The following is a 12,176-nucleotide window of genomic DNA, read 5'->3' on the forward strand; positions in this document are numbered from 1 at the left end:
GACTTATTACACTACAGTTATGCCCCGCTTCATAATTCGTATCTCTGTAATATTGCAGATTTTTTTGGGGGGTGGGGGTGTTTACAATATAGGTCGGCCCACATTTAAAGTTGCGCACCTCAATGTGGTACCACATTGCGCAAAGCGGGGGACAGCATGAAGCTCTACTGAAAGACATGCAGGGTATTTGTAATTATTAGAAAGAAGAGAACAATACTCAGAACAATTCCAGTAATAGATGTTCCCAGAAGGCAGTGTCAATATATGAGTGTGAGAATCATTTTATGCTTTATTTGTCTGTGTTTCTGCTGCGTTAAAAGTACAAATTTTTTTGAAGGTTTATAATTACTAGCATAACATCTAGGCCTGGCTGGCGACCAGTTCGGGGTGTAGTCTGCCTTCGCCCATTGACGGCTGGGATAGGCTCCAGCAATTCCCCGCGACCCTGTATAGGATAAGCGGTTTGGAAGATGACATGACATGACATCTAGGCTAATTTCCATTAGTTGTATTTTACATCATAAGTGTTGTTCCCAGGACAGCGATGATATGTTAGCATTAAGCGAGCAGTTTCAGTGGATGAAAGTATAAGGTTTGGTTGAACATTTGGGTGTTTGAAAGTACAATGTTAAATTCACTTTTGCTTAATGTGTCAGGTTTACAGTAAACTTCAACTGTGATAAAATAAACAGCTTGAAGCTTTGCTCACTCTGCCTCTTATTTGAAGAACTGTGTGAGCAAGAAAGTGAGAACAAGCAGTAAGGAATACTATAAAAACAGAGTCTTAAACATTTAAATGTGTTTTATTAAGTTTAAATGGGTTTAATGGGTGTGGGAGGGATAGAACCTTTTTTTAATCATATGGTCTCTCTATATCTTGAATTTTCAACAACTGCGATTACCGGTAGTATGGAATATATGATAAACGGGGTTTTACTGTTGTGCCATACTTTTTATAATTTTAATTTTTAATTGCGTTTACTAAAAAAAAAAAATATTTGTGTGCAAGTGGCTCTTTCTATTGCTCATCAAACTATGATGTTTTGTAATGAGCTAAATGGGCCGCTTATGCCTAAATTACAAATTGTCCATTTCTCACATAAAAATGATCAACAATACATTTTGACACAGTGCCTCCCTTGACGCATTAAGAGGTTCCTCACATTTTCCATTGCAGCGAGATGGTTTATGTGCTAGGCCCAATCGCCTGGTGCGTGGGCGTGACTCGCCAACGACGTTTTTGGTGGTTGTCCAGAACGGTTGCGTTCGGCCACACCGCTTGGTGTGCGGCAGGCCTAAGACTCGACAGCTTGAGAAAACTAAAGACAAAATGTTTTTTAAAATCGGTACGCTAACTTGAGAGCTTTGGTAAAATGAATGTTCTCTTCCATTTACATTCAAAGTCAGGGGCAACTGCAATTGCCAAACTTTGAATACTCCCGACACAGGTGATGGTGTGTTAGCACAAGCATCAGTGCTAACATTACTGTCCAGAGTTGTGGTCAGTGCTTTCTAATACTATGCAGCACAGTACACCAGACTATGCTTTTTTCTTGATGATATAACACTGCAGGGTGCAGTTAGTGTTTAATTTATATGTTCACTAACATGGCTAAATCCACTTCAGCGTAGGGGGAGCCCTGGTGCACAAAAAGTCCATTCTTCTTTAGCCTTGCTTTAAACCAAACAAAAGGAACAAAAATGGGTTTACCTCCCGAAGTTGGCTGGTGCGGCCCAATTCCCCATCAATTACCTCTTTCCTCGCCAGCAGACCCACACAAGTGTGTCAGGGGGGTATTTCATTTGCAATCTGATTACCATCCTGATCGCATTAAATGCCATAATGATGGGAAATAGCCGCTTAGCATTCAGGGGGAGTGTAGCAGCCGTGTGGTGGAAGTGTCGTCACACTTAATGGCAAACAGCTTGTGGAAGCAGAGGCTTTATATATATATATATATATATATATTTTTTTTTTTTTTAACTGACATTCCAAAAAGCTAAGTATATATATCCATTAGTCTCTCTCTCATTTTTGTCACCCAAATAAACCTTAAAAAGACGTTTATTTCCCCTTCTTTTTGATTTTGAACACATCTTCACAAAGTATGTCATGTCAGCTCGCGAGTTGATTAAAAGCAGAGCATTCTCCGAAGGGGGTCCGCTATGACTCGGCAAAAGCAGCGTTTATGGGACAGAAGTGGTGAATGGTTCTTAGCTGCCACCACTATGACGATGCCACACTGTTTGCGGCTGCTGGATTTGGGTTTTTTTACAGCCTCATGATTACAGGCTGCCGCCGTAATGTCAGGCTGCGGGCCGCCAGGCTGTTTTCCACACGCTAACAGAAAAGATGAAGGGGAGCGTCGAGGGCCTAATGCTGTGGACTCGCTGGTCATTTTTCAGTCACACAGAAGCAATGACTCAGAAACCAGTCAGACAGTCACCTAAGCAAGGAGAGCCCTGATTGGCCTGTGAACTCCAAACGTTTAACAATAATGACAGACGTCTTTTGGGGATGTTAACTTTAAAATTAGAAGCGGGCCGTGCCGGTGTGACCAACGATTTTCATCAAAATGAAAAGGAGATGCAGAAAAGATTTCTTTCAATTGTGGTGATTTAAGTCATATTATATCAGTGGCACCCACAAATGCTGACAAACAGCGCGTAACACTGCAGCCAAACCCTCCCTCGCTCCATCACTCAAAGTAATGATGATAATACTATCGTGAACTTCTCAGGGAGGTTAGAGGTTTATTATATCCTGTGGCGGGTCGGCCGCTCTAAGCCATGAACGGCAAGGGCATTGTTAGTGGAGTAATTAGCGCACTTTTCCTGAGCTGTCCCGCCTGGACTAATGAGGGGCTGAAGCCGATCTTCACCCACGTCTGGCTGCCCTCAGCCCGCCCCTTTCCTTTCAATGGATGGCGGCAAGGTCACACTCCCCCCAGGAGGATGGAGAAGGGATGGATGGAGTTTAAGACCCAGTCACCTGAGTCAGCGCTCCCACATGAGCTCTAAGGATGGGAGCCTGGTGAGGATAGGGTGTGAGGAGCGGGCCATAATATTAATGTTGAGCCTGGCCGCTAATAAGGACATGATCCGCCATTTCATCCTAAGCTCATCCCCGAAATGGTCAACTCCACCCTTTCATCCTGAACCACAGGAGAGACTCACTGACCCAGACACTGAGGTGATTAATGTCTGTTGATACAAGTTTTAATAATAGCATTATATGTAACAACACACTACAATCATGTTTGCTTATGACGGCAGTAGACCAAGTGAAAATGATTTTATTCGGTTGGTAAGTTTGGGGGAAATCATGCATGTTCACTTAACCATGTTACTTTTAACCCTAGCTGTTTGAAAGCCTATTCCCTCCATATAAACACATAGTGGAACCTCTAAAGTTGGGCACAATCCTTTCCAGGACGCTTTTGTGTGCGCCATCTCCTATATACCAGGAAACTCAACTATGAACAGTCCAGACAAACAGGAAAGGACTCGGCAAGAATAGCCAGCTGTACCCCGCTGAGGCTTTGGCACGCCGAGTCTGAGGTGGCGATGCTGGAGGTCACAGTATGAGCTGGCAAGAGCTGGCGGCGGAGGCACCCTGACACCACGTCTCACACCGCCACTGGCAAAGTGCTGACAGACGGACTGCAGGGATGTGAAAGTGGAGGAGAAAGAGCGACTGAGACAAGAGCGAAAGAGGTCAAAAGTGGGATGAACATCTCCTCGAGCTGTAACCTCCAAAGCAGCCGGAACACACAACCCACTACAGCCTACACCAGACCTGGGCAAAGCACAGCCCGGGGGCGGGCCACCTCCGGGCCCGCACAACTAGCATGAAGTCAATGTAAAATGTAAAATATGCAGTGATTATATTTTGAAAGTTTTGTTTTTTTATGTGCACACATGTGAATGCTTGTACAAGTGAGGTAGCGAGCAAGAGCTATGACTTGTGTCACAAGTGTTGCAAACTTAGCAATGTTTTTGCTATACTATATTTAGCAATTTTTCAGAGCCCTCTAGCAAGTTTTTTTTTTTTTTTAAATAGATGAGCAGAAATGATAACAGTGATCCTAATGCTAGCAACATGCTTAGTTCCTGCACGGTGGAGAGAAGAGGGTCAAGATTTGTCCTGACAATACTGTAAGGAATTATACAGTTTCATACATATTTCTACATATTTGGGTGTATTATAAGTTATCACTGTCTCATTATACATCACTGCCAATAATATTATAATTACAACTTATCCATATATTTGGGAGTATAACATGAGTTGGCAGTTGGTGCAAAATGTGTCAAATGTGTGCTTCCTAATTAAAACGATACATATCTACACACGTCGCAATTCACTGAAACAAGCGGATATACTTTTTCTAAATACATTAAAAATAGACAAAGTTGAGGCGAACAGTTGGCTTGGCCTTTGTCAAGCATTCCAGTTTTTCATGTGGCACCTTTAGAAAATTAATTGCCCACTCCTGGCATACACGTAGCAAAATTCAAATGCAGGGGTACCACGAGGCTCGCCCACAATCATTGCTGTGATGCAACTTTGATTTGGGCGACTTGATCTTAACAGTAAACAAAATTTCAAAGGAGAAGTACTGATGCAGCTTGCACATTTTATTTTCCACTAGTACTACATTCGTATAAAATGAAGTCAAGCACTAATGAAATATAAAACAACAAAACACAACACATTCATAAAACACTCTACACACACTACCATTCACAGAAGATTCAAATCAAAGTCCTTCATTCACATAAAGCTGCTGGATGCCTTCGGCTATTCGATGGTAGCAATGGGACCAAAACAGGAATATATCAAAATAAAACGGTTATAATGGCTTGGGCGTGACATGCACTGGCGGCTTGCAGGACGCAACCTTTGATGTGTTTAAACTTCAAACACATCTTTACAACAACAACAACAACAACAACAACAACAACAACAACAACAATAATAATAATAATAATACTGTAATAATAATAATAATAATAATACAGATTCTACATTCAGCTCATGCAAGTGTTTATTTGGGGCAGAAACTACTGCGCTGCTTGCAGCTATGAAAGACAGCGCACAACAGAGAGTTAGGCAAGCAGAGGTGAGAATAAATAAAAATAGAAATAAAAAATAAGCAACAGTCGCTCGTCTTCACTTCACCTTGTTGCTGTTCTTCCTCAGGCACAAGTCACTACAACATGTCACTGATTTTGGCCATGCGCACTCTGTGTTAGTCACCGACTCTCTTCACTTTTTACATATTGTACTGCGTTCATATTTTCTTGTTAGAAAAATGTGAATAATTCTGTAATTGGTAAAACAGACTTGAAGAGCATTATGTCACAAGTTGCCTTCAAATTTGAGATTTTTGAGAGACATATGAGTAAATAGAGATTTACTTGTTGTCAACACCCACTCCAATATGAACATTTGCAAATTTTTTGCCCCGTAAAATAAGTCTCAACAATACCAAAATGGCTTCAAACAAAAAGCTCTTCCAGAAAGCCATAAAGCCAACCCCTGAAGCTCACTAATTAACACTTGGAAGAGAGACATTTCCAGTAAATTCACACTGTCCGTGACCCCTTACTGGAACAAGGTAATGGCACAGTTGTTCAATACAGCCACAAAACAAAATGTTGAGTGCGGTAGAAATAAACTGTTTCCGCGGTATTGGTTATTACTCAGATTGACAACAACCTAACCATGTACAAATATGAACCAATCCTACGGGAAAAGGCCTGCGTTTTCAAGTAAACACAATTATATTAATTTAAGTTCAAGGATTCAAACAGTTGTACAACACTCAGAATAACTGGCTGATTAAAGTTGTCTCCCTTGAATGGGAAAGTAAAACCCACCATTTAAACACAGCTTCTGAAAAAAAAAAAAATATATATACTGTATATATATATACATATATATATATATATATATATATATATATATATATATATATATATATATATATATATATATATATATATATATATATATATATATATATATATATATATATATATATATATATATATATATATATATATATATATATATATATATATATATATATATATATATAGGCGGCACGGTGGTCGACTGGTTAGCACGTCCGCCTCACAGTTCAGAGGTCGTGGGTTCGATCCCGGCTCCGGCCACCCTGTGTGGAGTTTGCATGTTCTCCCCGTGCCTGCGTGGGTTTCCTCCGGGTACTCCGGTTTCCTCCCACATTCCAAAAACATGCATGGTAAGTTGATTGGACTGTCTAAATTGCCCCTAGGTGTGATTGTGAGTGCGGATGTTTGTCTCTGTGTGCCCTGCGATTGGCTGGCAACCAATTCAGGGTGTCCCCCGCCTACTGCCCAAAGACAGCTGGGATAGGCTCCAGCACGCCCCGCGACCCTTGTGAGGATAAGCGGTATGGATAATGAATGAATGAATGAATATATATATATATATATATATATATATTTTTTTTTTTTCTTTCTTTTTCTTTGTTTAAGCAAAGTAAAATTAGTGTCATTTTCACAAATGTTCATGAATCTGCCTATGGATGGATTGGAAATAAATTATACATAATGTAAAGTAAATGGGCTGGAACTTGTGCCTCGTACTTTGCACCATGAAGTCAATTGGCTCGTTTAAGTGAGGTCCCTAGTCTCTTTAATGTCTGGTGTGCAGCTTGAAGTGAACTTCAGTGGGTCTTATGGTGCTCTTTCTCACAGTTTTTGATCCCCTTCATCAGTAATATTGTATACATTTCTTCTAAATGAAGGTGATTAAGTGGCAAATGATGTGATCTGAGAACGCATATATACTTCCCGCCCCCAAGGAGGTTAAGCAGAAGTCATCAGTGGGCTCCAGCGATACTTGCTGGGTAATTACCCAAACTCCTTGTCAGCACTTTTTAATCAATCTTCAAATGTACTGACAAATAAAACTAGACTCCAAAGTTACCAGCTTCAAGCACAGTATTTCTTTTTTGTGATGAAATATGTATCATGGGTTTACCATACTGGACTTTAAGTGAGATACGTCAATGAGCTTCCTTCTTATGCCCTTGCTAAATATTATTTGGGTGGCTCAAGTATCTTAAATTTTCTCTATGCCCTCGGGGGCATACCCAGCATCAATCCTGGAGATTTCTATGATAGGTTGTGATGTATTAACCGATGTTACAATCCTCAGTCCTGTAGTCCTCCTGGAGAACTATAATTTCTAGTTTGAGTTACCTGTGGCTCAAACTGAATAGAAAGTGAAGAACTGAAGAGATAAAGGCAAAAGTGTGCTTCTTATTCAACCTATTAAGCTCCTACAAGGTTATGTTAAGATGTTTTGGACAGACACATTCGGCCTCAATTTAGACGAAGGTTGTCGCATGCGACACGTTGCAGCCGCCACTGATGATAGTATACACACTTTCTCTCACACACACACACACGCGCGCACAAACAGGCGCCCTGTATTTTTCACATCCATTGGCCAAATCCAATTTGTTAAGACCCTTCTGCGACTCACTTACGAAGCTGCGGTCAATGGAAATCACATTTCTGTGATTGGACATCCCATTATCCCTTTCGTCCAGACCTGCATCGGCGGATAAAGCGGGGCCGAGACGGATGCCCGGGACAGACCGGAGCTGCGGCTCCAGCGAGTCCGTCGCCTTTCTAAAGGGTAAAAGCCTGACATATTAGTCATAAGTGTTCTTTAAATTCATTATCATCTTAACACGCCAGCGGCGCAAGTGTCAGGGGGAGGGGAAGCCCTCTTAAATGAGGTTAGTGGATCCATTTAAAGCGTCACAGTTGGTGTGCTGTCCGCGGTGTCACACGCAAGTCTCAAGACATGAAAAACATCCCCTCTGCTAATGAGCTTGCACAAGCTGCTAATAATGTAGCCGGGGACATTCTGAGGTTAATCAATGAACAGCCGCTGCATTATATTCATCCACACTCTGTCAGATTTTAGAATTGCGCAAATCCGTTTACTCAAGCATCAAGTGATCACAAATTCACATGGTGCCTCTTCTAAAAAGTCACATGAAAGACTCATTGCAAAGTGCGTAAAACGGCATTGAATTTTCATCCATCAAAGCGCAACAGCCCATTTGGCTCATCTCAGTGAGACGACCTCACCCTGACCGTCGCCGGGCCTGTGTATGACGCACGACTGTGTGTGTGCGTTTTTGCATGTATGAAAGTGAGAAGTTGCCTATCGTTGAAGTTTGCTGATTTGCGCAGGTTGGATGTCATGAGTGAAAAATATGGTTGTTCTCTGCATTAAACCTTCCCTAAGGAGCAGTTGGCAGCAACTGAGCAGCGAATCCGGATCTTGTGTCAGCACCTGGAAATCAATCTTAACCTAACCTGAAACTAGAGTAACTGGAGAGTCAGGCGTGCAGAGCAGCCCATGCTGGAATCAAACTCAGGAATCTTCTTGCTATGAGGCAGCTGAGTTGTGCACTCATTCGCCCAGACACTGCATACCACTTCCAGGTTTAATCACGCAAACTCTTAGACGCTTCTAATTTTCAAGGATTCTGACTTCCTCCTAACGTGATAAATAGAAATGCGCGACTGCGGGCCGGATGTGTTTGCTGATGCCAGACAGCACAGTTTTTAATTTATGGAGGGTTGCTTTTAGGCAGCACCACTTCTCCCTCCCATTAATCCTAGTCTAATTTATTCTGTTTGTATTAATTAATCACTTCATGAGCTCAGATCCGCAATCTTGTTAAACGGGCTGCAAGAAAGGATGTCCATCAAGATGAGCACAGGCTCCAGTGGTCATTTCACTATTTGGCGCTTGAGCTGCAAAAGTGCAGTAACATGACATGAGGTCATAGCGACTAATGTAAGATAGCTTGAGCGCAGAACAATGGTGTGAAGAATACATCAATGACTCAACATCATGTCAAAGTGCATATAATGAGAAAGGAACAACAAGCCTTGAGAGCAAAACCCATTACCATGCAAATGTTGCAGAATGAGCCTGACAAAGCTAATCAGTCACAGATCAAACATGACGTACCTCTTGCGAACTATACTGTAATGAAGCTCGTCCTCCTGCTTGATGTGGCCGTGATCCCCACCGGCCCGCTCGCTCCCTTCACTGTCGTCACTGCTGAAGATGGAGGCCAGCTCCTTCTTGGGCACACGATTGGGGGGCAGTGGGATGGTGCGCTTCTCAGCCAGGCGGCCACGATTCTGTATAACAAGGCACACGAGAGTCAAGTGAGCATTTAAAGATGCCAAGGCAACAAGTGCAGACATTTCAGCCGATGCATATGACTCCAGTTTTGACTGCAGTTCTTTCTGTTCTCATCATGCCTACATCATATTGCTCATCCACAAAATTAGGTACACCTACTCATAATAAGATCCAAGAAATGTTGCTAAATAAAATTAACCTTTCAAAGATATGCTCTATTTTGTTGTTGGGGTTGACTGACTAAACAAGCTGACCAAAATATGAAACATTATCGGAACCAGGACACGACATTTGATTTATGCCGCGATATAGATCGAACATGCAGACAAATTGCTAACTTCTGGGTTTAGTATCATTCCCATAAACAACTTGGATGTCTGGGTAAGCAAATGGAGTGCAAAACACAACATTCTCGCGTCTTATTCTTTCCTCGTCAACAGCCCGCAATGGTTTTGAGAATATCTTTGGAGCTCAACCCCAGCCTAAAATAAAATTCAACCATACTATCCAAGTCCACTGTGTGGCTTCAGCTCCAGCCTTTATATCTACTACATTAATGTTCTTGAGAAGGTGCTCTTGGTTTGCTTACCAAACTCTCCAGAAGGAAGCCACAGCTGCTTCAGGGCCACCAATTAGTATTTGATTTGAAATAAGCATTTCATGTGCGCATATGTACTGTATATCAATATTGTGACCACAATTGTCTTTTCGTATATGTCTGCAGCTCTGTACAAATCAGCTCTACACCACTGCAAACTACAATTAACATATTGTTGAGACAACGCCTACATGACTGAGTCAGTTGGTGCAACCTGCCCAAATCAACTTTTAAAAAAAAGCACAGCAATTTGATGTTGTGCAGGTGTGCCCAATGTTTTGGCCAGCGAGTGGACATCTGAAATATTCTCTCTTGACAAACGAGCACAAACATTTCGGAAAATTGGAAGTGAAGCTGGGGACTTTCAATGATCAGCATGGTCCGATGACAGGCTGATGGAAGGGAGGAGCGCAAGTGGGGAGCAGGAAAAAAGGAAAAAGGAGGAAATTGGACGAGAGCAAGAGAACGTAGCCATTTGGAGAAGGAATGGAGCATGGACTTGTGTTTGTGCAAGAGAGGCTACAGGTCAAACAGAAAGAGAGAAGAAAAAGGAGAAACGAGAATATGGTGAGTAAAACTAGTGCGAGAAAGCTCCACAAAAGACGGTGGGTGTGAGAGAGTGGACATGGAAGTTAAATTCCTCCCTGTCTCTCGCTTTTTCTGTACGCCGACATCTCCGCTCCTACTCCCGGACGCCTTCCAGCCCTGCAGCTATCCCTTCCACCACACGCAAGCCCGCTCTTCTCCCTCACTCCCTTCCCCTTCCTCTCCTCTCCCCCTCCTCGCCTTGCTTCTTGCCTCCCAGGAGGCGCCGCAGCGTGAGTGGCAGCCAGGCAGGCGGCGGGAGGAGGAGGAGGTAGTTGGGGGCTCCTAGCCAAGAGGCAAACAGGTGCAGCCCCTCCGGAGTCTCTCAAATGGCAGACATTAAACAGAGTCGGGAAGAGGGGGGAGGACCGGGGGGTGTGGGGTGGGGGAACATCCCCCAGGATGAGCAGGCCACAAACTTCTGCCATATTTCTCCCGTTACTATCCCTTCATTGGCCGCAACAGAAAAGCACTTTGCTCTCTTACTTCTTTCCTGCCACTGCTTTGCACACAAGTACCGCTCTAACACGCTGGAGGACAGCGTGTGTACCACTTTATAATTTGAGGTGGTGGTTTGTGCTGGGAAGGGTGGGAGGCTTTGTAAACACGAACCGATCAACATCACGTCAAGCACAGCCGACCAAAACAAGTCGCATCTGTTCAATGCAAATTCTCGGAGTCAAAGTCCCTTTATTGCTCTTGTTAAAAGGGAAACACACATGTGCCCTGCGCTCCTCTCCTACAAACACACACACACGTGCACAAACGCGCACCTGTCCCTGGTCATCACACATTGCGTTTCCCCTCCAAAGTGGGGGATTTTACTCGGAGCATGCCAGCAATCTAGTGTATACAAGAATAGCTTGTCTGAGCACACTTGTGACTAAGACTGCGAATGCGAGTGTGTAGAATAACCACCCACATTAGCTGTGACAGTCCCCCGTACCCTGCCTCCCCCCGCCCCCGCACACCACACACGCCCTTGCCTCTCCCGGAAAGCCCCAATCCTTTCTTTTGTGGCACTGACGCAGAACTTGGGTTGGGTTGAGCTCCCACTGCTTCCGGCAACACTTCCGCAACACGGGGGAGGGCTCGCCAAAGCAAAAATACGAGAAAAACACACCCCTGGCAGCCCACGTAGGAGCCCTAAAAGGAAAGACACGCACACACACAGGCACGCACACGCAGTGTGTGCATGTGTCTGTGTGCTGAGGCAACCTTACTGTGTGTGGTCAGGCTCCTTTCAGACGCGGAAAAAAGTCTCTCATAAAAGTCCCACTAAAAGCACCACTATGAATATCGCCTCCCACGCGTTCTCTCTGACAGTCGAACAGCCAACGAAAATATCTGGGCTTCACATTCAGACATTAAAAAACTCACATGCATGAGTATGCTGTTAACTATCCATCAGGTACACTACAATCACAGAACATCCCTGACAGTAGGGCACAACCTGAAAACAATTCAACGATTCAAATGATTCGATCCATTGAACACAAAGGCCATGGCGTACAGGACATGCTCAAGTCAAGGTGTAAATACTTGATAGTACGAAAAATAAGTACCACTTCTTGATATCAACTACAACCAATATGTATCACAAAGGATTTCACTTTTTTATGCATAAACACGGATGGCACTACAGTGGGTCTATGGCCCCGGCAGAAATATGTGTAGCCCCACTCAAGCCGCTTTTCTTTGATATTCTAAAATATAAATTATTTTCTCAGCACCCCTATGTATCAATTAAACCACCTT

At 43.2% G+C, this 12,176-nt stretch overlaps 1 protein-coding gene across 2 annotated transcripts in view; it reads right to left on the reverse strand.

The window, feature by feature from the left end:
• The window catches only part of samd11 (sterile alpha motif domain containing 11), a 67,557-nt gene that overhangs the window by 35,859 nt on the left and 19,522 nt on the right, over window positions 1-12,176 (reverse strand). For both annotated transcript variants that reach the window (XM_086029038.1, XM_086029047.1), the window contains exon 3: window positions 9,056-9,231. In XM_086029038.1, coding sequence (XP_085885164.1) covers window positions 9,056-9,231 — 176 coding nt within the window. The remainder of the gene's footprint in view (window positions 1-9,055; window positions 9,232-12,176) is intronic.

Source organism: Filicampus tigris, chromosome 1, assembly GCF_054856515.1.
Source record: "Filicampus tigris isolate MCC_2025a chromosome 1, RoL_Ftig_1.0, whole genome shotgun sequence".
Classification (NCBI taxonomy): Eukaryota; Metazoa; Chordata; class Actinopteri; order Syngnathiformes; family Syngnathidae; genus Filicampus; species Filicampus tigris.